Genomic DNA, 25,901 nt, shown 5'->3' with positions numbered 1-25,901 from the left:
TCAAAATTTGCTAATTTTGTGCTTGACTGTATGTGGGATTTAAACAGACAGTCTGGTGGAGTTGTGGCAGCAGAAGACTTTCAGACGTGACCTCCAGCTTGTACAGCCGGACAAAAAAGGACGAAGCGTGGAAGGATGTAGCGGTGGAACTGCAGAAATGTCAGCAGGACGAAGGCTCCGTTCACGTTCAGCTAGTTTCCCTGTGATTGTAGGAGCTCCGTTTATGCTGCAGTTTATTTTTCATGGATGGACGTCGGATCACGTTCATCGTAGGCTGAGATTCAGCTGCTTTTTCATCGTTAATCTGCACAGAGCAAACTTCACGTCATGTCCAAAGATTATTAGATTCATGTGGTACAGTGTAGCGAGCTGTGGACGTATAAGATTGTTAAAATCAGTGTGTAGAGGCCTTTACACAATAAACGGTGTGAGATTGAAGTTCTCATTTTCGATAACGACCTTGTCAAGAGGCAACATACAAGATAAACAGGTTACATATACAGCAAAACATACACAAAGACTTGAATGACCTCAGATTAATTTGAAGATTAAACACACAGTGAGACTCATTGAGATCACAGTAATAAAAATATATTTGTCAAGCATTATCTCTCATACTTAAAGAAAATAAAATGGATTAAATTAATCAGGATATGCTGTGAATGAACCAATTTTATTGAAGTCAAATACCACATTATTAAACGGTTTTCTCCATGTGGTGTAGGGCAGTGAGTACAGCCATGGCCATAAGTTTGGACACAGCATGACTTCCTATGTCTGTTTTGATGTCTATTACAGAACATAACTAATATTTTTGACAGCACCAGTTTAATTAGTCAACAAATCAAGAAGGGATATAATATTATCAATAAATTCCAACAATTGGAACAACTTTGTTCCCAAAACATATTAGAAGAAAATAAAAAAAAAAAAACGCAGTACTTTCACAACCGAATTTGGTAAGAATAACAAAATGACACCAAACTCTTATGATGTTTTTTTAAAGATGAAACTTAATATAGTTCTCAGGAGTTGTGTACTGTCTTGTAAGTGACAATTTTGTGGTATTTTCTAAGATTCACAAGCGTCATGGTACTTTTGTCCAAACTTATGGCCATGTACATGAAAGTCCAAGGAATAAATACAGCATGTTCGTAAGCAGGAATTAAAATAGTAAGTAGAACAATTCTCCTCACAAGGAACGATTAAATTGTTGCAAAATTTCTTTGGAGATTCACCACAGCAGCAGCGGTCAGGGTCACCCTCAGGCTCCCTGTGGTCATTAATCAGCAGCTAAATAAATTCAGCTGTGTGCGTGTATTAAACAGAATAAGGATTGTTGGAGCAGCAGTGTTACGTATTCCATGCCTGAAAAAGGCTCCTGTTGTTGCAAGACGCCACAAATGGCGCTAAAATGTGTCTAAAGGTCGAGACCTTCGCCTAACAAAATATGCAGACACCCTGCTGAAAGCGGCGAGAGCCACCCTTTTTATAGCTACGGGTAATATACATATGAAATATTTATGTGGACTGAGTGGAAGCATGCACTCAGCGCCCACACACACAACCTGTACACCCGCCCACTCACACTCACCAGCCTCCATCAGGGCTGACATTCAGCACAAGTACGCTGAAAATAGAAATGCGTTCCTCCCCACCAGGCCAGAAGACGTCCTTGACCCAGGAGACGGAGCTGCTGGAGTCTCTGCTGCAGGAGGTGGAGCATCAGGTTGGTAGTCTGCAGCAGATCAAAGCCTCCATTCATTTAGCTCTGCAGCGCGTTGTTGTTAGCTCTGTAGCATTAAAGCTCAATAACGCCCTCATACAGGACAGCAACACACTGAGCCATTGATTCTGGACCACGGTAGTCTGTAAAGAAGCAGTTTGTTGTGTTATGTTGCTAGATTGTGTTAAATAATGAGGTGACTCCCACGATCAGACTAATGATCAGATTATTAATTTAAACCTGTACTCTAACTGCTTTGGAGGAAATCAGTTTTTTACTACGTTAAAATGTCCATATGGTGTGTTTTTTTTTTTTTTTTTTTTAACGCTTGATGGTATATTGGCGTAATAGGCCGTCTAGACCAGGGGTGTCAAGTGTAAGACGTGCGCGCCAAAACCGGTCCAATCAGGCCAAGCTGAGAGATTTAACACATTAGGTACTTACAATGTTGGACTTCTATTTGTGAACTGGTAGTGTTCACCTGTCCAGTTATTATACAGCACTTCTGCTAAGCCAAAAAACCATAGTGTGATAGCTGCAGAGTTGATGCAGTCAATTCACTTTTCCTTTTATGTTGTGCATCCTTGGTTTATTCATTGATGATGACTGGCATTTTGAGATTATTTAAAGTCAAAATTTAGAGCCAAATGAGGCCAGAAAACGTGCCACGTTTGCATGATTTTACAACAGAAACTGTCAGAAATATTGCACGTTTTAAGGGTCAATTCGTAACTTAAAGATTGAAAACTGTGGTCTGCATATTAAGTGACTAAGTAGAAAATGCTTTAATAGAAACCAGTGGGCAGTTTGAAAGGAGCAACAAAATTTCCTCAGCCAGTTTAATTCCAAACAAAAACCTAAGTTCTACCTGCAGTCAGAGGAACGATGTGTATTAATTCATTACATGTAAAGCAGCAGATTGAAACAGATGCAGCAAACAGTTTTTGACAGAAACTTGATATAGATTGTTTTATCTGGGCCAAGAACAACTCGGCATCGTTGATCGTTCTGCTGCATTACTGAAGACTTTCTCTGTGTGTGGAACAGCTTCACTCGTGCAGTAAAAGTGAGCTCATCTCTAAGAGCCCAGAGATCCTGCTCATGTTCCAGCAGGTCCACCGGAAGCCCATGCAGTCCTTCGTCACCACGCCGGTTCCTCCAGACTTCACCAGGTAAACGCATCGCTGTCCAGCATATGTTTAATAATAAAGCTGTTATCTGCAATGTTTGCCGTTAATTCATTCCTCGTTGTTACGGCTCATGATCTAAAAGGGAATATCCTGACATTAACAGTAAAATGAAGCTTTAATCGGTGTTTTTATGTACAGTCTTCCTTCCTGTTTGTGCTTTCAGTGAGCTGGTTCCTGCCTATGACTCCAGCACGTTTGTTCTGGTCAACTTCAGGTAAATCCTCTCTTAGACTTCATTTCTTTGACTTCTTATTGACCTCTGCTAAGGACGTTTAGTTCAACTCCTCCAACATCTAAACGACATCCTTAGAAGAGTCGGATAATGCCCGAAGTAGAGAGAATTGAAGGACTGTTTGTGTGCAGATTTTGTTTTTGATGTAGAGCAGAGAATTGGACGATAACGTAAATATCTTCTGTCCTTTACTGGATACCTGAGATGAGGTGATTGCACACTGAAATTAATGTGCTACAGCTGTGAGGGAGATGAAGTAACTTTACAGCGACTGTAAAAACAATTAGCATGAGCTATATGTATCTGAAGCATGTCAGAATTCAAACATAAGGTGATTATTGATTCATACAGACACGAATGAAGTAAAGGACCAAAGATGATCGTTTGCCTTAAATCAGAAAGAGCACTTCAGGAAATTACTTTAAAGTTTAGCAGTTTTTATTCTGTTAGGACTGTAGGCAAAAATTCTACACAAGTTTATCTGTAACTTTTCATGCTGTTTATTAATATTTGAATAAAAAGCTCCCTAGCTCTGCACAACTTGCATCTCTTTTATGCTACACACAGTTCCCAGTCAGCTTTCTTACCGTGGAAGAGGAGCCATCAGCACAAACATTTATATACTTCCTGTTTATTAAAAGCTGTTTGATTAGAAATAGACCACTATGATGAAAAACAGCAGAAAACACAGAGTCCAGTGGCTGTGGACGGTGAGGCTGAGGGGCTCTCTGAAGCAGGTCCACTCACTGTCCAATCTGTTTGGAGAGCTTTTTAAACTTTCAAAGTGTTAAACTGGGAGTGCCCCAGCAGTCCTCTGAAGGGCAGTACCTTTAAAAAGAAGAAGAAAAAAGTGAAGAGCAGTGTATGTAGGCTGTACAGAGCTGCTGTTTTCGCTTAATTGAAAGTGAGGCTGTAAATATGAAAAGCCTTTCACAGCAGCCTGATGTTGTTGAAGCAAACCAGGAAACATTTTGACAGTGAAAGGATATAAAGCAATGTAAACCTAGACGGTGAAGAAATAGAATAGAATAGAAAGCCTTTTTTGTCATTGTATCATGCTCCATTTGGTGCTTAGGAAATGTATACAATAAGACGACAATACAATAAAGAATAATTAAAAATAAAATCTAAAGCCGTTTAAAGAGGTTGTGCTTAGGGCTAGACCCGAATATTTGTTCACTACGGCGGTGTCCGGATATTAATTTTAGTATCAGAATATTTGAAAATAGGAATATTTGGAGCTCGTCTCTTCCCTTCGGCCCACTTCAGCTCATCCCGTCGTGTTCGGCTCCTCTCTGCTCCTCCATTTGTGTTTCTTACCACCTGAATGGTCGGGTTGCTGCCGACTCTGACGTCACGCTTCACTTTGTTGCATAAACACAAGACGAGATGCTGCAGACCTCCGCTGTTTGGGAATTCTTCAGTTTAACTGAAGACAAAACGAAGGCAGTGTGTAAAATTTGCATCCAGGAGACCAGATGAATGGATCCGAATATTCGGGCCGTCTCCGCCACCCCACCCCCCACCCCCGTCGGACGTTACAGGGCGGAACTAATATTCGGATATTCGTCTTTAATGGGGCCCGAATATCCAGAGACCAGAAAACACTGTTCGGGCCAGCCCTAGTTGTGCTGTAGACGAAGCACTCGGTGAAATGTTTGTGTTTCTGTGTTTGCAGCACGTTGAGGCAGCGGGCAGACCCGGTCTACAGCCCTCCTCTACAGATATCTGGCCTCTGCTGGAGACTCAAAGTCTATCCTGTGAGTTTGAACCACTTTTCCTCTCTGCTCTTATTTTCCTTTAAAACCTGGCTGCACTTTCTAATAGTAATAATTAGTTCCTGTCAGAGAAAACATTGGAAAACCGGTGATCCGTCTCTGCATTAATAACTCCTAATATGCATCATGTGTTTCCTCAGGACGGTAACGGTGTCGTCCGTGGAAACTATCTGTCCGTGTTCCTGGAACTGTCTGCTGGACTTCCTGAAACATCAAAGTATGAATTGTTTCTGTAATAAATCCCCCTTTTTTCCACAGACTTCTCTCAGTAAAACTCCCCTTCAGCCTCCACTCTCTGACCTTCAAGTTCTTTCTAAATTTCTTGTTTTCTTCCACTTCAGGCTCTGGTTAAATTATCTTGTGTAAAAGGTTTTATTTGCAGGCACAATGATATCCATTCAGGATGATACACATAAATTATTCACTTATAAAGACTAACACAGGGCTCTTTACTGAAATGGCAGGACTGCTTTTAAGCAAATTACTAATCTGAGCACATAAAAAGTATTAAAAGCACAAAAACTGAAGCCAGATTTATGATTGGAAAATGAGGTTCATACCATGAGTTCTTATTTCGTCTTGACTTTTAAAAAACATGAATTAAAATAATTTCCTCCTTGTTTGTTTGTTTGGTACCAGACAGGATCGCTCTGTTTTGTTGTTTGAAATGCTCACGTGTGGTTTGATTTCTGAGCTCTAATTTACATGGAGAGGTTTTAGGCAGCAGCCAATTCTGTAATTTTGATCTAAATCATCCCAAAATCAGAAGATCCTGCTCAGACTAAATCTCACTGAAGCCCTGAAGACAAACATTATACAGTTCCATAGAAGTCTGCAGCTTAGTTTGATATGTTAGAAAAGGCTCTTAAACCAGAGTTAAGTGTGTTAAATATCCGGATCATTCTGTTCTTTCATCTCAACCTCCTGCATAACTTCTCCTTGGCCTGTTGATCTCACCTTGTGTCTGAGCAGGTATGAGTACCGTGTGGAGATGGTCCATCAGGCCTCCAGCGACCCGAGCAAGAACATCATCCGGGAGTTTGCGTCTGATTTTGAAGTCGGTGAATGTTGGGGCTACAACCGCTTCTTCAGACTGGACCTTCTGGCCAGCGAGGGCTACCTGAACATGCAGACGGACACACTGGTCCTCCGGTGGGCTCACACTCAAACACCTTCATCGTTCTGTAGAGCTTCTATCCTGCAGTACTCTGTTGATTTAGAGTTAGAAAGTAACAGAGTGTGTTTGGTTTTCTTCTGTGTGCTGCACAGCTACCAGGTTCGCTCTCCTACCTTCTTCCAGAAGTGCAGAGATCAGTACTGGTACATCAGCCAGCTGGAGTCGGCCCAGAGCGGCTACATCCAGCAGATCAACAACCTCAAAGAGGTACTCCGTCTGTCTGTGTTTTCTTGTGACTATGTGACTGTCAGAATACGTTGAGTTTTTATTATTTTAAAGTAGTTTTTGGGCCATTATTGACTTTATACAGGTTAAGTTGCGAGACAGAAAGAAAAGTAGGGGAGTAGAATGAGGGGAGAGCTGCAGCACAGGGCCGTTCCAGCTGAACCGTTTGGGTTCCCGATACAAACTTTTAACACTTGACTGTCATGACTGATAGTCAAAAGTACAATCAATTATGAATCGATTAATTATTGACATGATTGAAGCTGTGCAGACCTTTTTTTGACTAGTGACGTGTCTTTATAGCAGCTAAACCGGTAACCTGGCAATAGCCAGATTAATAATTGTGTAGTACTTGATAGTACTCCACAATATCAATCTGGGACCGCTCCATGTAAATCCGTTTGGAGGAAAGAGGCACGGATTGGACAATGCAACAGTATGTCCCGCCTCTGACAGGTTTGTTTTTAGCCAATCGCGGGATCTTCACAACGAGCGGAGCCAATTGGTAGATTAAACTCTTACCAAAACCCGTAGGTAAAAAAGCACAAACATCTTTACCATCCAGAAATGCGCAAAGAGCCTCTCGTTGTTCTTCCTTCAAAGAAGCGATACGAGATTCAGCTAAAACTGACTTAATAGCAGCATCTACACGATCGTTGTCCTCTGTTGCCGTGTTTGTTTTGATCTACTGGCGCTTGGTGTCGTCGTCACACCCGGATATCCCGCCCCACACACAAATACTGCTGCGTGATTGGCCCGTGCCAACTTGGTACTGTACGAACAGTGAAAGCGGGAGCGGTGCAAGATGGTTTCTTGAGAGATTTGTGAACTCACAAATATCGCGAGAAATCAACTTGCTGGCAAGGTTACTAAACCGGCTCATTGACATCAACCGCTCTGCAACACGAAGTCAGTCCCGGTAAATTTTGATTTCTTTTGACGATGTGGGCTCTGGCCAGAGGTTTTTGGACTTCACAGGTCTTTGTTGTGGTGGGATGCTCTTTGCTTGCTGGCATGAACTGCCTGTAGTCTGCCCCAGAAGGATAGAAGCTCTAAATGATGTTTCCAATCAGTAATCACATCATTGTCAGTCAGTAATTGATCCACTGAGAGCTGGAATCAAGCCAAGGACGCAGCGAGCCTGTTTATTGGTCGCCCACTCAGCCAGTTGAGCTGTCTGGGGGCTGTCGTTGAGTTTTTGGTCTGTCCAGTTGCTTTGTGGAGTTCGGGTACCTGGATTCACATCTTCAGGTTAAGCTGGAGATTCCAAAGACACCAGAATTATAACGTTCCACTTTGAGGAAATTCACATAAAATAATGTAACGTTTGAATATTTCTGTTTGTGAGAGAAATATAGATGTCGGTGAAAAGCTTCATCAAGATAATGAAGAGTGTTTGTGATTCTGTCAGCCTTAAAGCTTTTTAGTTGTGGAGAAATAAATAAAACGTGTCTGTTTATTTTGGGATGGAAAAGTTGTGCTAATGTTCATGTTTCTGACTGCAGAGGTTGGCCATTGAGCTGTTTCGCCGTCAGACGTCTCGCAGCTCCTCTCCCCCCGACCTGAGGCTGGCTACAGGAACCACCACCTCTGAACGAGACCCTCGCTCTGTAAAGAGTGACGACGACCTCCAGACCACTCTGAGCAACACGAAGAAAGGCGACGAAGAAGAGAGAACCCAGCATGACGACTCCAACGTAAGGATGGAATGTGCCGTGGTAGATTTAGTGTTGATCTGTCAAAGATAGGATGTCCCATCAAGCCATCCCATAATTACTGATATGATCTGAACGCATGTTTATTGTTCTGCCTGGAGAACGTAGAGTATTTTCCCCATCAAAGCCTGATCTATAGACAGTGTGTGTCGCTTTACATCTGATGCTGAGGGCTGAACAACATATTTAAGTGTGGTTGGCTGGAAAAATATTAAGTAAATCTTGTAGATAAAAGTTTTTTTGTTGTTTTTCCCCTCATTTTTGAATCCAACGCACTTCAATAAGTTGAATTCAGTTCAACTCAGGTGGCTTTGTGTCTCCTTTAGCTGCCAAACTGAGACGTTTTGGTTCCACTGTTATAACTGAGTGCAGTGAGGTGGTTTAAAGGGATGCTAACGGGATTGACATTAATAGGCTTCTCTTACTGACCCTCATCCTGTGGACTGACGTCAAAGTCAGCAGTTGTTTCAGTTGTCCTATTTAATGAATGCATGCTAGGTTTTGGGGCCTGTACAGTGGATAGTGGTTAGCACTTTCGCCTTGCAGCGAGAAGATCCCCGGTTCAAATCCCGGCCTGGGCCTGGGATCTTTCTGCATGGAGTTTGCATGTTCTCCCTGTGCATGCGTGGGTTTTCTCCGGGTACTCCGGCTTCCTCCCACAGTCCAAAAACATGCTGAGGTTAATTGGTTACTCTAAATTGTCCGTAGGTGTGAATGTGAGTGTGATTGTGTGTCTGTATATGTAGCCCTGTGACAGACTGGTGACCTGTCCAGGGTGTCCCCTGCCTTCACCCGAGTCAGCTGGGATAGACTCCAGCACCCCCATGACCCTAGTGAGGATAAAGCGGTGTTTAGAGGATGGATGGATGCTACATTTTGGGTGGAGGTGAAACTTCTCTGCACTGGCTCTGGTTGAACTGCATCAGTCTGAGCATGTCATTACTGTTGGAGACAGAATTACACCGGTGAAGTCACTATTCAAAAAATTGTGATGTCTTTGCTCGTTTACAAACCCCAGAACTGTTTGGGCCCAGAATACATCTGTGATGTTCAGGGAACACAAACCCAGCAGAGCTCTTAGATCCAATGACTGAGGTCAGCTGGTCCAGGACTAAACATGGAGAAGCAGCATTTAGCTGTTCTGCTGCAAACAAGTGGAACAAACTGCCAGTGGAGATTAAACTTTCACCAAGTGTAGACACTTTTAAATCCAGGTTAAAAGCTTTTCTTTTCTCATGCACCTATGCATGAAATCTGCTCGGTATCTTTTAACTATCTGCACCTCACTGTGATCCTCTTAATGTTTTATGTAAAGCACTGAATTGTTTTGGAGATGAAGGATGCTATACAAATAAAGCTGCCTTCCTGTCTTTACATGAAAGCCGTCAGTCTGAACTGATTGTGGTGTGACTGTGATGTTCAGGAGCTGTCGGACGGAGACTTGGAGGTGGACTGTCTGACGGAGGAGGAGGTGAACCCTCTGGATGGCAGCAGCACCTCAGGGAGCTCCACCGCCACCAGCAACACCGAGGAGAACGACATCGACGAGGAGACCATGTGAGTGTTTGGCCGTCTTAGTTGTGTATTAAAACATTGAGGCTGTTTCTTTGCTGCGCTGTGGTGGAGGGATGGAGGGACACTAACAGATTCCTGAGGTGAACTCTTCCTCTGCCTGTAACGTTTGCACAGGTCAGGGGAGAACGATGTCGACTTCATTGGGAACCTGGAGACAGAAGAAGGAGAGCTTCCTGACGACTTGGCTGGAGCCACAGGTATAATTCACACCAATATAAAGTTATTTTTCAGGATTTGTACGCATGACTCCCACTGTACAGTCTTTCCACCGCTGCTGTGTGGGAGCGGTTTTGTTGTTTACCTCTACAGAGGATCTGTGCCGTTGTGTTTTCTGCCTGCGTCCTCCAGGGTCTGCACATGTGCGAACATGCTCTCCTGTGCAGACAGCCAGCGTCTTATAAATAGAACTGTGTGTGTGTCCGCTGTTTGGTCTTTGTCCTGGTTAGAGTAGAGCAGATAAATGTTTGCTTATTTTAGTCCAACCGGGTTTTCATTTAATAAGGGAGCTCCACATTTTGGTCCATAAATCTTCAGAAAGCATGAAAGCAGTGTTGTTTTTTCACATTTATGCAATGTTTAGCATTTTTAGTACTCTTGGTAATTTCCTGCAATCATTCATCTTTGCTGTATAATTTATTTGATGTTTTTAATAGAAAAACATCTAAATGCCAGTAAAAGCTTTGGACACACCTTCTCATTCGATGCTTTTTCTTCATTTCTATTATTTTCTACATTGTAGGTTAATACTGAAGATCAACACTTTTTTGTTTGCAGCATAATTCCAGATGGATTCTGTTATAGTTTTGATGTCTTCAGTATTGATCTGCTGTAAAAATCTTTGACTGGTGTAACTTTGATACACAGATGAGTTGTAGGGGTTAAATCAGTGACTAGAAACCAAAAACATGCCCTCATCCAGGTATTTATTAAATGTTTTGTGCTGCTTACAGACACTAAATAGGGGATTTTAGGTATTTAAATTAGAAATACATTTATCTGTTTATCTGGAATGGCTATAAGAAGTAACCTGAGCAGGGTGTAGATAACTAGTTCAGCCTCTTTGACTCGTGTTTGTCACTGGGCTGCCAGCGAGGAGCTCGACCTGGGGGGTGTTTACATGAGCTTTCTGCTGCACCCTGCTGTGCAGCTTCCCAAAGTAACCAGTACTAATCTCCAGTACAGCGATAAGGAGGAGAGCTCTCACATGAATGAAGCCAGAACTGCTTTCCTCTGAGATTTCAAGGAACTGGAGGGATTAAACTGCTGACCTACTGGAAATGTTCTAATTCAGTTTGTATTCAAAGTTAACCAGTCGGGCTGCGATTAAACCGTTCAGTCTGATCATTATCTTCTTGGTTAATCATTCGGTGTCTAAAATCAGGAACTAAATGCTAAAGTGGCTTATTTTGAAGATGTAGAAACCTCAAAGGTATCCAGAGCATCCACCGTAAGTTTGTGAAGCTGTAACTATGACATATTTAACGTCCTGCCTCAAGCATACGACCCTGTTCCCAGCGGTCGAGGCGAATAGAAGCTCCGGCCGCTGTGTGAGATTTTCCAGAATCTATTTGTGTTGTTTGACGACCGTACGAGCCGAGCGCAGTGGTGGTGTGGTGGGCCTCAAAGCGGCTCCTTCAGTGCGTTTGACTGTGTTGGTGTTGAAGAGGATGAGTCATCGTTGGTGCACTTTACCCCCTGCACCCCGCCGTTATAGAAACACTCGGTGTGTTCATGTGTGGGGAAGTTTGTGTTCGAGTTCAGCAAAATGTAGCTGCACGTTCTTTAAGTCCCACATTTTACATTTACTCTGTTTATATTAAAACAGCAGAGTTTAGAATGCAAAGCCAGAATAAGTTTTCTGACTCAGCGTTTGAAGCTTTTTTTTCTCTTTACTGAGAATTAACTCGTCCAGCAGCTGGAGTCCAGCCAATCAGAGACCTATGTGGACTGTACAGAAAGTAATGACTCACTGCCTCCTGGATCCAAAAGAGTTTCTCTTTAGATTTATATATTTAAAGCTTGAAAAATACACACATTTAGTCACACACTTGAATTACCCATAATGCTACAGTAATGTCAGTTAGATTAGACAACATGAGCTCACTCCAGAACTGTCCAAACGGCTGCATTTTATCAGGAGTCTAGAAATAAATCAGTGAAGCTATCAGCCTATATGTAATATAAAATTACAATTACAGAGGAGTAAATGGAGCTGTGGAACTGGAACCACAGCCTTCTTTCTGTTGTTAAATGTATTTAAAGTGAATCCTTGAATTGAACTATCAACACAGACTCCACCTTTTTATTATTATTTTTTACATAGACTTTATTTCCATTGCTTGTTGCTTTTGTAAATTACATGTTTTAGCCAAACCCTAACTATTAATAAACAATCGTATGTAAACTGGACGATAAAACATTTTACTTTTTAAGATCAGAGTTTGTATATTTATTGCATCTTTTAAATATTCTTATTGGAAACCATTGACCTGTTTATTCAGTGTGTATCAAGGTGCTGCAATGTATTTATTATTATTTTTACTATTGCTACTATTATTATTTCTGAACATTGAAATTATGAACCATGCACCTTGATAAACCCGTATAAACCATATTCACCGTCAGCTGGAATGAAAAGCAGTCCTCCCTCTCTGTATCGCATATTTTTAATTGCATATATCTAATTTTGTATCACGGATTTTTCTGGTTGACGGATCAACAGCTTCGTTCTACAAGCTGTCAGAATACTGAACTGCTGATCTGGATTTGCACCTTAAATCTAATTTTAGCGTTTTCAGTTTGAGTCTCAGCATTTAAATTATTCATCAGTCCACGAGCTCGCTTTAACTGTGTGCACGTTCCATCACAGGCTGCTGCTACAGACACTATCAGTGTGTAAATTCTGCCAATTTTGGTTAGGACGTCCTAGGGATGTGTGTGTATGTTGGGGGTGTGACTGCATGACGTTTTACATTACAAGTGTAATCATAAGTGTTGATGTCTTCTGTTAACTGCTTTAAGTTGTGGGATCCTGGAGAAACGCTCTCTCTCTTCTTGCCTGTACTGCTGTCGTATGTGCAGCAAAAGGACAACAAAGCTTGATTTGATTTTTGTATATTTATTATTTTAATTATTTTTGTGGTAAAATAAGCATTTTCTAGCCTAAAAAAGTGAGAACAGTATAAAAAAATATGATTGGAACATACTGAAAGAATACTAAATGGAAATAAAATGCGTCCAGCGCTGGGCTCTGATTGGCTCATGGACTGAAGCATCGGTCTCCTCTATCTGCAGTGTTCAGCATTTCACATGGACGTCTGATCGCTGCACATAGTTTCAGAGGAAAGGAGGTGTTTATTAGAGTGTGGGGAGGCTTTATAAAGCCTCAATTATGTATCAATAATAAAATAAATATGGTGGCTACTTTGCAGATTTTTGCCTGTTCACCTTCATAGATGAAGGACCACTGTACGCGTTTTTTCCTGCATATCATCCAGCCCTTTATAAACAGTATAACCTCTGTTCTGTCTGATCTGCAGGTGGCTCCAGCTCCGGTGTGCGTTCTTTACATCGCAGTGCCGCTGCTGGTCGTAGCTCCGGCGGTAGCGGAGCCGCTGCCGGCGGTGCCGTCGGGCCGGGAACCAACAGCCTCCTGGAGATCGACCCGGTCATCCTGATCCAGCTGCTGGACCTGAAGGAGCGCAGCAGCGTGGAGTCTCTGTGGGGCCTTCAGCCTCGGCCTCCGGTGTCTCTGCTGCACAGCCAAGGTCTGCAAACACAATCAGCTCACCGACAACAAATCATTCCCGCTAAACTGGGAATCAATGCTCCCACACAGAGCCCCTCAATAAAAAGAAAAAAAAGGAAGGATTTGGATGATCACAGCTCAGCAGCAGCTGTAGATGACAAAGGTTTATCTTCTGAACCTTCCTCTCACATATTAGAGAAGTTGTATTTTAAAAATGTTTAACAAAATCATGAAAATAGATGAGGGCCTGCACAGTGGATAGTGGTTAGCACTTTCACCTTACAGCAAGAAGATCCCCGGTTCAAATCCCGGCCTGGTCCTGGGATCTTTCTGCATGGAGTTAGCATGTTCTCCCTGTGCATGCGTGGGTTTTCTCCGGGTACTCCGGCTTCCTCCTACAGTCCAAAAATATTCTGAGGTTAATTGGTTACTCTAAATTGTCCGTAGGTGTGAATGTGAGTGTGATCGTGTGTCTGTATATGTAGCCCTGTGACAGACTGGTGACCTGTCCAGGGTGTCCCCTGCCTTCACCAGAGTCAGCTGGGATAGACTCCAGCACCCCCCATGACCCTAGTGAGGATAAAGCAGTGTATAGAGGATGGATAGATGGATGAAAATAGATTAATATTCCATGTAATAGTCATGGCTGTGTGCTGTTAAAAGTATAATAGTGAGTATAATCTTCCCTGAAATAAGACATCAGTGCTTCTCTACTTTCTGCTGTTCCACTGATTAACAGTTGCTGGTAAAAGTGTGCCAGGTTTCAAAAATGTTGTATGACACAGAAAATGTGTTCAGGCTAACATATCATATTTTCTATCATGAACTCCTGAATAACACTGAATGTAAGCAGAAAATGTGTGTGTTTATCGGCTAATGTAAGAGGATTCATCTGCGTTTACGTGTGATCTTACAAATTCCAGAACACAGAATAAGGCTAAATGAGAAGTGGAGACAAGAATTGCATTGTGTAGTATCCCCATCATCTGGGCTCCTTCTGTAGACGTGCATGCAGTCCTCAGAAAACGTTTTAGACACTGGAAATGTGCAGATTGTTTTCCATCATGCAGTACTGATCACAACATCAAACATGCAGCCAAAATACAGCAGTCTGAGAGTTGTTTGCAGCTATGCTAAAAGTATAATTGTATTTCTGTTGTTTCTTTCCTCTTCAGCCCATCCTCACTCCAGGAAAGACCGGGAGCGTCGACCTCAGGTGGTGCGACGATCCGCTCCGGACTCGGGGGTCCTGATCCGCCTCAAGGCTCAGATGGCCGAGGTCCGCAGCAAGATGTCCGACGTCAAGAGTCAAGTGCTGGAGGCCCGGAGCGCCGGAGACCCCAGGCCCGGCCCGTCCGGGGCCTTCGGGGTGGAGGAGCTGCCGTCGCATCACGGCGATCCAGAGCTGTCAAACTGTCGTAAACCCGGCGAGCTGGACCTGGTGGGGAGAACGGCTGCAGCCCGGTCCAGACCCTGCCGCCCCGGTGAGGATGCTGCCGCTGCTAATGAATGTTTCGTGTCATGAAATGTGCACAAACACACCTGACAGGCCTCTCTTTATCTAACCTGAGCATCCAGCAGTCCATGTAATAATCTATTTTTGAATAAGTGAACTGGATAAGGGCTTCTGACCTTCAGAAAGCCTCGAAAACGACAATCTGAGCGAAACCTTGAAGCTTTTAGTTCCAGAACAGCTTGTGCTGGTGGAAAATGTTGCATTAGTACGGACAAAGGATGGAAATGTGAGGCTGCTTAGAATGATCTGTGTGGTTTAACCCTCTACCAGCTGTCTCAGATACATCGCATTTTAAGAGTCAAAGTCACGACTGTGATCTAAATCTAAATACAAAATATACGGTTCACCTCAGTCTTAGTCCCACATTCATTAGCTGGGTTAGTTAATCAATAATAAGACAATGTATAGTGTTCAGAAAATACTGTAACGTTTTAAAAATGTTACAACCCTCCTCCAGGAATCAGTAAATTCTAAATGACTTTGCTGTTTGTGTGATTTTGTTTAAATTCTGATGTGTATCCTCAGAGTTGACTCCAGTCCTGTCTGACAGTCAGACCTCATGCAGTCGTTTCCTGTTCCAGCTCTTTCCACTTCTCTTTTTTTTCCAAAAGCAAAACTGAAGGTCTTTCTTTATTTGCTGCTTCTAGAGAAACGAGTAAAGCTTGATTTAGACTCCTTAGAGCAGGGTTGTCCAGCATGAGGACAACCAAAACCGGTCCTCCAGAGGGTCCAATCCGGTCCTCAACGTGTAAAAATCACAGAGAAGACATTAACTGCAGATTGTAAATTAGTAAAACTAGAAATTTAAGATAATTTCTGGACCATGAAAAGTTGTTTTGATCATAAAGTAAAATACTAGATTGTTGTTTTGTTGTATTTTGTCTTTTTTTGTCTAACTTGTCGATTGTCTCGTTTTTTTGTCGTTTTGAGTTTCCGTTTTGTCTCGTTTTCTGTCTTATTTTTGTCATTTTATGTTTTGCTTTATTCGTTGTTTTGTGTATCTTTTCTGTCGTTTTGTTTGTCTTTTGTCTAGTTTTTGTCTCTGTAACTTTTTTGTTTTGTTTCATGTCGTTTGTCTCATTTTTTTGTCATTTTGTTTCTCGCTTTTGTCATTTTGTCTCATTTTGGTAATATTTTGTCTTGTTTTCGTCTGAATTTTGTTGCTCTGATCATAAAGTAGAATGCTATTTTACTGGTTCGACCCACTTGAGATGAAATTGAGCAGAATGTGACCCCTGAACTAAATGAATTTGACATGTCTGCCTTAGAGCCGACGCAGCAGGCTTGTTTGATACACGTGAAGCAAAATGGCCACATCAGTGCAACCTCCTGCATCTCTTTTTGTGATAAAAGGGCTGTTTTCTATCTACAGTTAGTGTCCCATTATTAGCAGTTATACTTGTGTACCATGTGTCTGCATCTCCTTGCAGTTATACCAAAAGTCTAGTCAGCGGTTGGATTTTGTTGTTCTACTTCAAACCATCACAGCTGAAACAGAGCAGATCCTGTCGTGGTGAAGCTAATAAATGTCCAACTACAGTTATTCTTCCTGAAATCGCTGCGATACAGAAACCAGAGAAGACGTCAGAACCGACCGAGTCAGATTGGCAGAGCTTTGAAAATGAGAAAACGGCTAGTGGGATAGATTACAGCCTGGTATATATTACGTGAAATATGATGCGTGTGCAAATCGATATTATTACACAAAGTAGACCAATCACAGCTGCTTTGGTCTCCTTTCATCGTGTAGTTCTGTTTCTGTGATCCTGAAGGTCAGATTCAGCACATCGCTTCATAAATCAAGCTTCACCTGACATAAGAGAAGTCAGCTCTTCATATTTGGATCATCAGTGGATGATTTCAGGCCCTTTTTCATACTTTAAAATGAGCTCATGGGGGCTTTTGGAGCCTATTTATCTTTGGTGTCTGTGGTACTTTGGTTCAAAATGATACAGTTTCTGTTTTTGGCATGATCTTCAGAGTTATCTCTGCATTTATCCTGAGACGACGAGGCAGGATCTCCTCAGTGACTGTATTTAGACCAGACTCCAGACAGAAAGGCTCTCAGGACTCCTGCTGGCAGAGTCAGTATATTTTTTTAAACTACATATTTGCGTATGTGTTTATTCCTTCTCGTTGCAGCCAGGAAATCTCTGTCCCCCGTCCTGGACAGCAGCGGCTCTCTGGTTGTGAAGAGGAGGAGTCCAGAGGAGATGGAGAAAGACCTGAGAGGAGCAGAAGCTGCTGCAGAGCTCAGTCTGCATCCTAAAGACGGGATGGGAGGAGCAGAAGGTCGGTGGTTTTCTAGCTTATCTTACTCTGACCCTCGTGTCGTCCTGAAGGTCAGATTGACCCGTTTGAAAATGTGGAAAAATATATACTTTCACAGTGAAGCTTCTGATGTCCACATTTTCAACATTTCTGGGAATTTTTCAATATTTTTGGTGGGAAAAAAGAAATGTTAAAAATGTTTAAGAACATTCACAAAAAAATCAACCAAAATCCAGCGAAATTCACTGGATTTTGTTTGGTCCTGTCCCTGTATTTTGAAATATTTTTACAGAACAAATGTTTTCCTCCAGGGTTTGGCCTCATCAGCCACATGTGAGACTTTTCTTATTCAAAAACCTTCAGAAGTAAAGATTTTTAAAAGCTTTGGTTTGTTTTTATCTGCTTCTACAAGTAAAACGCCTCAATGCTTGCATGTTTGTTGTTGCTCTATTATGAGGATGTGCCTGAAACACCAACAACAAAACCAGTTTCTTTCCATTTGATGAATAAAATCAGTTAGTTTTACAGCTTCACCTGCACACAAACCCCTCTGTGTGCAGTCATACTGGGTCAGCAGCGTTGGTTGCTGGAGCAGTTGTCGTCTCGGTAGTTTGTAAAACAATGTGAAGCTTTTTTCTTCTTTTTTTTTTTTTTTTTAATTTAGAGCGGAAATATTTTTCTAGAATAATATCCATGCAGAATCTTGGCTGACAGGATGCTGGTTCAGTGACATTGTGGGTATAATAACTATTGTGTCCTCTAGGATGTGGTAGGTGGTGTTCTGCTCAGAATAACTACAGCACCAAGTACAAAAAATAAAGCTTATTCATTCAGTTGTACGAGTGTGTGTTGGATCTATACGTCTGACAAACCTTCAGGCACATGAATCTACAGTTCTACTCCTGACTTGATGGATGTATTTTATGACCCAACACGCCTCCTCTCTGTGTTTTCTGAACTCGGCTGTGTTTGGTCCCTCCTGGATTTGTTTTCCTGGATTATGCTGCAGAACAACAGAAAATAAAAGCAGACCTGTGTTTTTCCGTTGTGTGACTTTGCTGCTGTTCTCTGCTCCAGGCGTACTGAAGGCTGACTGCATCCAGGGGCCCCTGGTGTCTCTGGGCTCCTCATCAGAGCAGGCCTCCACCTCCAAGCAGCAGTACTCTGTGGAGCAGCAGCTGTACGGGGCCTCGGGCTCCAGGGACGACATCTTCTCCTTGGGAGGGCCGAGCTATGTGACTGCCAGCAAGAGCTGTGGCAGCAGGGCCCTGGGGTGCGACTCAGGAACTCATCATAAACAGGAAATGTGCACCTTCAGCGTAAACGGTGACTCATAACTCTTCTGTTTCGTCCCACCTCAGGGCAGCCATGTTGGACTGTGAATCTGAAAGCTCAGGAAACTCCCATCAGTCCTTGCTGGAGGCTCCCTCTGCACAGCAGCAGTCAAATGAAGGTTGGTTCACCGTGTAGCTGCCTCCCTGAGGAGCTTGTGTTTGGTGTGTTGTGTGTTTAGCATGTGCAGCGACACGCCTCTGATGATGAGGAACAGCCTGTGTGGCCTCTGAAATATCTGCCAGAGTAATCCTGTGAAGGTGTAGAGACCTGAACAAACCTATCGACAGTATTTAACGTTCAGTTCCAAACCCTTCTAAATACAGCCACGGCTTTCTGTGGACGACTGTGGTTCACATTTACACGTTGGATCAGTGCTGCTCTAAACTGAATCAGGCCTGAAACAATTCCTCGAGTTATTCGATTATTAAAATTCTCTGACTCGAGGCTTCGTTTAATCCACCCAGAATACTCGATTCCTAAAATAATCGGCAGCTACAGCCCTAAACTGAATGACCTGCCACCTTTTACAAACAGCTTCAAAGTAATATTTTTACCGCCCGGAAAAACTCTGTTTTCCGGAAGGTATTGTTTTTAGCTGCATGGTCTTGCTTGTTTGTCTGTAACAATTTGGTTTCCGCACGATAAGTCCATAAAATATTGATGTAGCCTCACCATATTTGGCACACAGGTGTACCATAATAAGATACAGGTCAAGTTCGCATTTGATGACCTTGACCTCATTTTCAAGGTCACAGGGGTCATCTTTGCCCCCGGCAGTCCAAGTTTGGTAAAACTTCTTGTTTAAGTATACGTTTAGTTTGTTGCAGTTTGGGATCTTTTTGATGAATATTTAGTGGCTGCATTTTGCTCGTCTTGGAAGTCATTGATGTTCTCATTTCCCTCCTTCTAATCCGATCTTCTGCTTTCTGAATTGTGACTGCTGATGATTCCATGTGTAGCCGTGATGTCAGTCCGTCTATCGTCTTCATTCACTGTCTGCCTCGTCCTCTTATTCCAGGGTTTGTTTACTTATAATGTGTCCAACTAATTTTGTCTAACAGCGTGTAGTTTGCCATGACACGGCACCTTAAAGCAAAGTAGCACATATTTTAAGAGACAGATTATTTCTTAAGTATAATAATTTCCTCACCCTCGCTGCACATTTCACTGTTGCCTGCAGACAAAGACGTTTGGACAGTTCGACTTTCATTTGACAAATATGAGGACGCTTTTCCATTTTTGATGGGCTCCTTTCTCGTTGTCTGCAGATCAGTCGCCGTCTGTTCTTGTGACGGCGACGAGCAGCGACAGCGACACCGAGGACGAGGCCCTGCAGAGCAACAACTCTCGCTACGACAACCACACTCCTCCCTGCACAGGTAGCAAAGACACACAATAACAGCAAACACGCACAACGATAACCCACAGCAGAGGTCAGGCATCAGCCGTTTAAGACCGTCTTCACTGTTTCATCTTGGGCGATTCAAGTTAAAACGGGAAAATATTCAGACAAACCTGGTGAAATCTCTGAAGATTCACAATAAAAGCACATAACAAAAAGTAGACAAAGAAGTTAAAGGTCAGTGGTTCACTTTCAGCTGTTTAAGGTGAGTTTTTGAGGTCGCTAACGTTATGGAGAGTAGAGGACTGTTCCACATCTTACTGACCTTCACAGAAATAAGAAACCTCTCTGGGATGTCAGTTATTGGAACTCATCAGATCAGCTGGTTCAGTGACTGATCCACTAAAGCAGAGAAGAGCAGAAACCAGCTGTGAGTGTTGCGTCATATCATCACCTTTAAGAAATTATTTACTACATTCATCAAACGGTTACGTAGCAGCAGCATCATTAATGTGGAGTTGTTCAGCCTTAATTCTTCCTTTAGCTCTGTTTCACTAAATCCTGAGGAACGTATTTGACTCCTCAGCGCTGCTCTGTTCCCTGACTGGTTGCAGATTTGTTTCTGTGGTGCCACCTTTAACTAAATCTAGAAAAACAGGAAACAAACGCACATGAAGAGGCAGCGTTTCATTCCCTACCAAGCTGAGAAGATGTTGAACCTGTGCTGTAAACGTGTCACTGATGTTCATTTCATTTAAAGAACATTGCAGTCTTTGTTGTCATTCGCTGCTCTTCCATTTTACTTTTGCTTTCCGTTGTGGTTTTTCATTTTACTGGTGATAACGCACCGCATTCTCCAGCTTAGCAGAATAATATTTCTGTTCTCACTTTGCATCATTTGCTCTCACTTTTTTATTTTGACTGAAAGTTTGCATAAAAACAAATGGGATGAAGTCGAAACGTGCTAAAAAGCTCCTCAGAGCCGAGTTTGGTGATGATTCTCTGTGAGTTTGTTGCTCTTTCATGGCATTAAATTCAAGTTCTTCAATCTAAAAATAGCTTTTGTTCATTAAAGAATAATTATTAGTGAAATATTTAGGAGCTTGCAGGTGTTTGCGTGTCTTTTTCAGATGCTTTTAGTGTGTGGATGTGCGTTTTTCAACCCCAGCTCACACTGATGGAGCGTCTCTGCAGCACCGCTTGTTATTTGTCCTCTTCCTTCTTCCAGGAGAGCAGCTTCTGTCTGATGACATGAGTCTGCCTGCTGACAGGTGATTTCCTCTGTCAGACCGATGTTCTGCCCTCAAAGGCCTCACAGCGACGCAATAACGGCCGGAGACGACACATGAGCTCGTAACACAGATCTGTAGAGTAGACGCTGCTTGTTATGCATGAAGTGAAGACACTGCAACAACCTGCCTGTTTGTCCGGACATGAAGACGCTTCTCTTTGTGCTCTGGATATTTTCAGAATTGAACGATCATAGATTTAATGGTAACGACAGCAACCTGTAGAGGTAATATTGTGTAGATACAGTGAAATGTCACAGTTTTATGCTAGAATTGGACATTATTTCATGATCAGTTCAGTCTATACATCACAGATAAACACAACTATTTAATCTGAAAATCTTTAAGGCATAAAAACTGTTCACTTTTCCTAGAATGGTCCGTGGACATTTAGTCACTTTATCCGTTAACTTCTGTGTGTGTCGAGGCTTCTGTAAGTCTGCAGCAAACACATGTACATCAGCTGTATCCTGTCAATAAGAGTGTTTTATAATACGTTCAGTCGGTCGGCTCCTGCTCCACATCCTTCACCTGTGCCCCTGCAGCCTGAACGCTAAAACGTCGCTTTAGTGACACTGCAGCTTGTCAGCAGCTTCAGCTCCTTGTGTGTCTTTCTTTCTCGTTTTTACCGGTAATTTATGCAAATGTCTCCCGTCTTAATAACAGCAGCAGCAGGATGTCTGTCTTTATCTGACATTTGAAAAGGCTAAATAATCACTGAATCACCTGGATTATAAAACTGCTGCTGGACTGTGGGAGCGTCTGTGGGCTGAAACTTTGAAACGCGCTGCGGACCTCAGAATGAAGGTTTTAACTCTAACGTCGCTGTAGATACGACGGAAACATGTTTCACCCCCAGAAAGTTGCTGCACTTTATGTCCTGCACAGCTGAACATTTACCAAGGAATAGTTTGAGACTGAAATGAGCCGATTGGTGCCTCTCTGCTTTCTGTGTAGGTGCAGTCAAAATTCAGCCTGCAATTGGAGAGCTTAGCTTAGCTTAGCATAAAGACTGGAAATAGGAAAGCAACAGCAACAAAACTCCCATCTGCTCCCCTTCCTTTGTCATAGAGGCCAAGTTTCTCAAACTGCTGCTCTGTAAAGGTGGAAACTTTCAGATAAAAGATAAGAATGCCTTTTTCAAAACAGACATTTAGACTTTTTATGGTGGCAGAAAACTTGAAACTGAAGCAGCTTTATTGTAGTAACACCTGCCTGCTGTAAAACCTCCATACCTGGTTTGTATTTAGCGCTCCATCAGCAGAACAAATTCTGCTTTTTAATGGGTCAGCTCACCTAAATTACAGAAAGCTTTCTATTCATGAGGTGAATGTAGGGCCGGAGTTGATTTATCTTCTCAGTAAATCCTCTAAAAGAAGAAGAAGAAGAAGAAGCGGGAAACCTTTTTATTAGGGCTAAAAACATCATATCCTGATTAATGTGACAGATTTTGCAATATTGGGCTTGTTTTCAGAGGGAATCATCTGAAATTAATGTTATTTTTGCTGCAGTCTGCACCAAATAGACTTGTTGCCTTACATCTGGAGGTTATAACGTCCAGGCTGTAGCACCACAACCCTTCATTTTGCCTTCTTCAAAATATTCCAGCACCAGTGATTTGAATTCTAAATATTTATTCACATTAACCACATTTACACTTCTGGGTAAATGGAAGCTGCCTTTTGTAGCTGCTGTAGATAATCCACAGAATCGTTTTGACGGGAATATGTGGGACTATTTAAACAGAAAACGGGACAGATTGCCCCGTGGATTTACCCCCATTTGGACAAAAACGACTAAAACCGTCTGCAGAGAGGAAATGGCCTCATGATTTGGGTGAACTGACCCTTTAAGTTGTTCTGCATTCCAGGTCATTTTTAATTCTCAGAGAACTTGACAGCGAAGCTTAATAAGCCTCAGTGTAATTACGTAATGTGTGCGCTGCTGCGCTGCTGGCTTTTCTTCATGGATTTATTCTTTCTCACCTCGATGCTCCCGACAAACGGAGCAAACACAAGTCAGAGCTGCACAAGTCAGTTACTGGGAGGAAACAAACATGTTTGGAAGTGGAGCAGCTTTTTACATTTCTCTGCACTTTGTACGACTGTTGACTGACTCTTTCCTGTTCCTTGAGCCATAACTTCCTCTAAAAGACACTTAATCTTAACATGTTGTCTACAGTCATTAGTTTACACTGTAAATATGTCCGTATTTAAGCTTGCTGTGCGGCTTGTACATGTGCCTGACAGTGCATGGCTTTATTGGCTGATCTGGAGGAGGACAGACGTCTTGTTCTCACCAAGACTGACCTCTAGACGTTGTTGTTTGAATTATTCTTCACCTCAACGAGTCCAGTCCAGCCGATTACGTGATCCGTCTGCTCTGTTGCCGTCGCTGTTCACGGACACGACCGACACTTGGGAAACGGCGGTCGAACTCTCGCCGCCTGACGACCTTTCCTCTCATCTGTGCTTGTGTCAAAAGCTGCTTTTCTTCTGAGTGTTCCCAGGATGCACTGGGTATGTTTTGATGTGTACATTTCCTTTTTGTGTAATAAATAAAATGTTTTACGATATTCCAACAGAGCACATTCTCGTGTCTTCTGTCTGATGTTACTTGAATAACAGATGCTGCATCATCACAGTGTCTGTAGAAATATAGAATTTATATCGGTACAAAGTGGGTTTACCTGAGATTTAATATTATTTTTGGTCTAGGCAGAGATTTGCTTTCTGTTTGTAAGTTTTATGATGGATGTTTCCAGCAGACGGTATGTTATATCCCTTTGTTTTCTCTTTAAATGTCTGTTGTAGAGATTTGTTTTCTGATCTTCTTACTGCTCCAGTTTCCTGCAGTGGTGAAAGAAATATTCAGATCTTTTACGCAGAAAAGTAGAGCAGCAGAAGCCCTGCATTCAAAATGTTTTAAGTAACACAATAAACATGTTAGCATTGAAGTAAAGTACCAGAAATGACAGCGCTAATCATGCAAAATGGCCCATTTAAGAACATTTCGTGCTAGCTTATTGGATTCTAGGTATTGATATGTTAGCAGATGTCTCTAACGGCTGTCCTGTGGAGCCAAATGCCCTTCTTTGGGGACTGAACCACAGCCAGTAATTAGACTGTAGTTAAGCTTGAGAAAAACCAACACAGAAGGGAAAAAAAAAGACAAGCTAAAACTCTGAAGGAACATAGCGATCACAGAACCTCACAACACGATACAGAACAACCACAAACAGGACCAAAGACCTCAGAGAATCCAAACTAAAAAAAGACGCAAAATAACTAGAAATGTACCAAAGGAATTAACTGGACTTAAAAAGAGATGCAAATGAAGACGGGGGGGCTGAAGGGTAGTAGAAGTAAAACCAAAAACAAGCAAAAAGCACCACAAGATGACAAAAAAACAACTAAAACAAGGACAAATATGACAAATACAAGAAAGAGGAGTGTAAAGGGACCACAAAGTAATAAAATAAAACAAAGAGTGTCACTAAATCTCTACAAATACAAGAAAAATGGCCACAAAACGACACAACTAGCTACAAAATAAGCGTAACTAAGACGAGATGCAAAACAAGGACAAAGGCCACAAATACAAGGAAACAAAGGGCAGTAAGACCACTAGAGACCATGAAACACCTTAAAGGAGATGCAGAATGGCCACGAAGACAAAAAATTAACCACAAATACAAACAAAATGAACACAGTCACTGAATAACCCCAAAAACAAAACAAAGTGGCCACTGAAAGACACACAAGGTAGCAAATAATAGCAGAACAAGATACTAAAGAACTAAGCTAATATGCAAAGTCTTCAAACTCGAGCCGCAAAATGGCCACAAAGAGACACAAAATGACTGCCAATGGTGGCAGAACAACTAAAATGAAACTCAAAACAGATAAAAATAACACAAAATGACCACTAACACATAAATGACCCCACATTTCAAGACTTTTAGGCAGGCGTAGAGTCTTGGTTGTTTGAGGTTCCCAATAGAAGCTTTTTGGATTGTACTGTCAATTAGTTCACAGTAAATATGTTATTAATGTATTACATGGACTTATAATGAAGCTATTCAGTTAATAAGACATTTAAACTCATTTTCCTCGCTCATTGTGCCTTCACTACTGGTTCCAGTAAAACCCGTCTCCTTCCTCGTTTCCACACCAGAGGAAGAACCGTCACGTTCTTTCCCTTTTTTCCTGTATTTCTAGCGGAATGGAGAGAATAAAGCCAGATTATGAGTGCGCTGAAATGAGTCTTTTTATAGAAAGAATGTGGAGGACTGCTCACTTTTGTAAAGCTGTTTATGTAACAGCAGACAGCACTGTTCCACATGAAAGCCCTGTTACAGCATCACATCTCCTCACACTGTGGCTTCTGGCATTTCACACTGCTGCCGCTGGAAGAACCCAGTTTGTGCAGGTTTTCCCCTTATCACCCGCTACAACTGAACAAAAATCACCCCTTCTTATAACCCCGGGGGCCTGTTTGACCGGTGGTGGTCACAGCGATCTCGCCTTTCTGACCGGCTGCCTCTCGGTTTTAAATTTTAAGATGGAGCTCGTGTGACGTCAAACGCAGGAGACTGAAGGGATGTTTGAGGATTTACCACTTAGTCAGTAACCGGAGACAGAAAATCCCCGTTGTTTCCATCTCAGGAGGGCCACAAGATAAACCTGGAGAGGTGTGAGATGATTTATGAGGAGATGGAAAGGAAAAAAAATCAACCTTTGCTTTTGTGAAATAAATATTGGATAATGTGACCTGTATGGA

General features: G+C 42.2%; 1 protein-coding gene across 1 annotated transcript in view; it reads left to right on the top strand.

Annotated features, from left to right (window-relative positions):
* Positions 1-23,704, top strand: part of trim37 (tripartite motif containing 37) — a 33,585-nt gene extending 9,881 nt beyond the window's left edge. The window contains exons 9-25 of the mRNA XM_022194342.2: positions 1,662-1,729; positions 2,774-2,898; positions 3,080-3,130; positions 4,827-4,908; positions 5,067-5,143; positions 5,899-6,078; positions 6,196-6,310; positions 7,834-8,025; positions 9,467-9,600; positions 9,733-9,815; positions 13,158-13,385; positions 14,542-14,850; positions 17,025-17,174; positions 18,231-18,426; positions 18,515-18,606; positions 19,757-19,867; positions 21,059-23,704. Of these exons, the coding sequence (XP_022050034.2) occupies positions 1,662-1,729; positions 2,774-2,898; positions 3,080-3,130; positions 4,827-4,908; positions 5,067-5,143; positions 5,899-6,078; positions 6,196-6,310; positions 7,834-8,025; positions 9,467-9,600; positions 9,733-9,815; positions 13,158-13,385; positions 14,542-14,850; positions 17,025-17,174; positions 18,231-18,426; positions 18,515-18,606; positions 19,757-19,867; positions 21,059-21,105 (2,240 nt within the window). The 3' untranslated portion in view covers positions 21,106-23,704. The remainder of the gene's footprint in view (positions 1-1,661; positions 1,730-2,773; positions 2,899-3,079; positions 3,131-4,826; positions 4,909-5,066; positions 5,144-5,898; positions 6,079-6,195; positions 6,311-7,833; positions 8,026-9,466; positions 9,601-9,732; positions 9,816-13,157; positions 13,386-14,541; positions 14,851-17,024; positions 17,175-18,230; positions 18,427-18,514; positions 18,607-19,756; positions 19,868-21,058) is intronic.
* Positions 23,705-25,901: the final 2,197 nt, after the last annotated feature.

Source organism: Acanthochromis polyacanthus, chromosome 17, assembly GCF_021347895.1.
Source record: "Acanthochromis polyacanthus isolate Apoly-LR-REF ecotype Palm Island chromosome 17, KAUST_Apoly_ChrSc, whole genome shotgun sequence".
Classification (NCBI taxonomy): Eukaryota; Metazoa; Chordata; class Actinopteri; family Pomacentridae; genus Acanthochromis; species Acanthochromis polyacanthus.
This window is presented reverse-complemented; position numbering and strand designations above follow the sequence as displayed.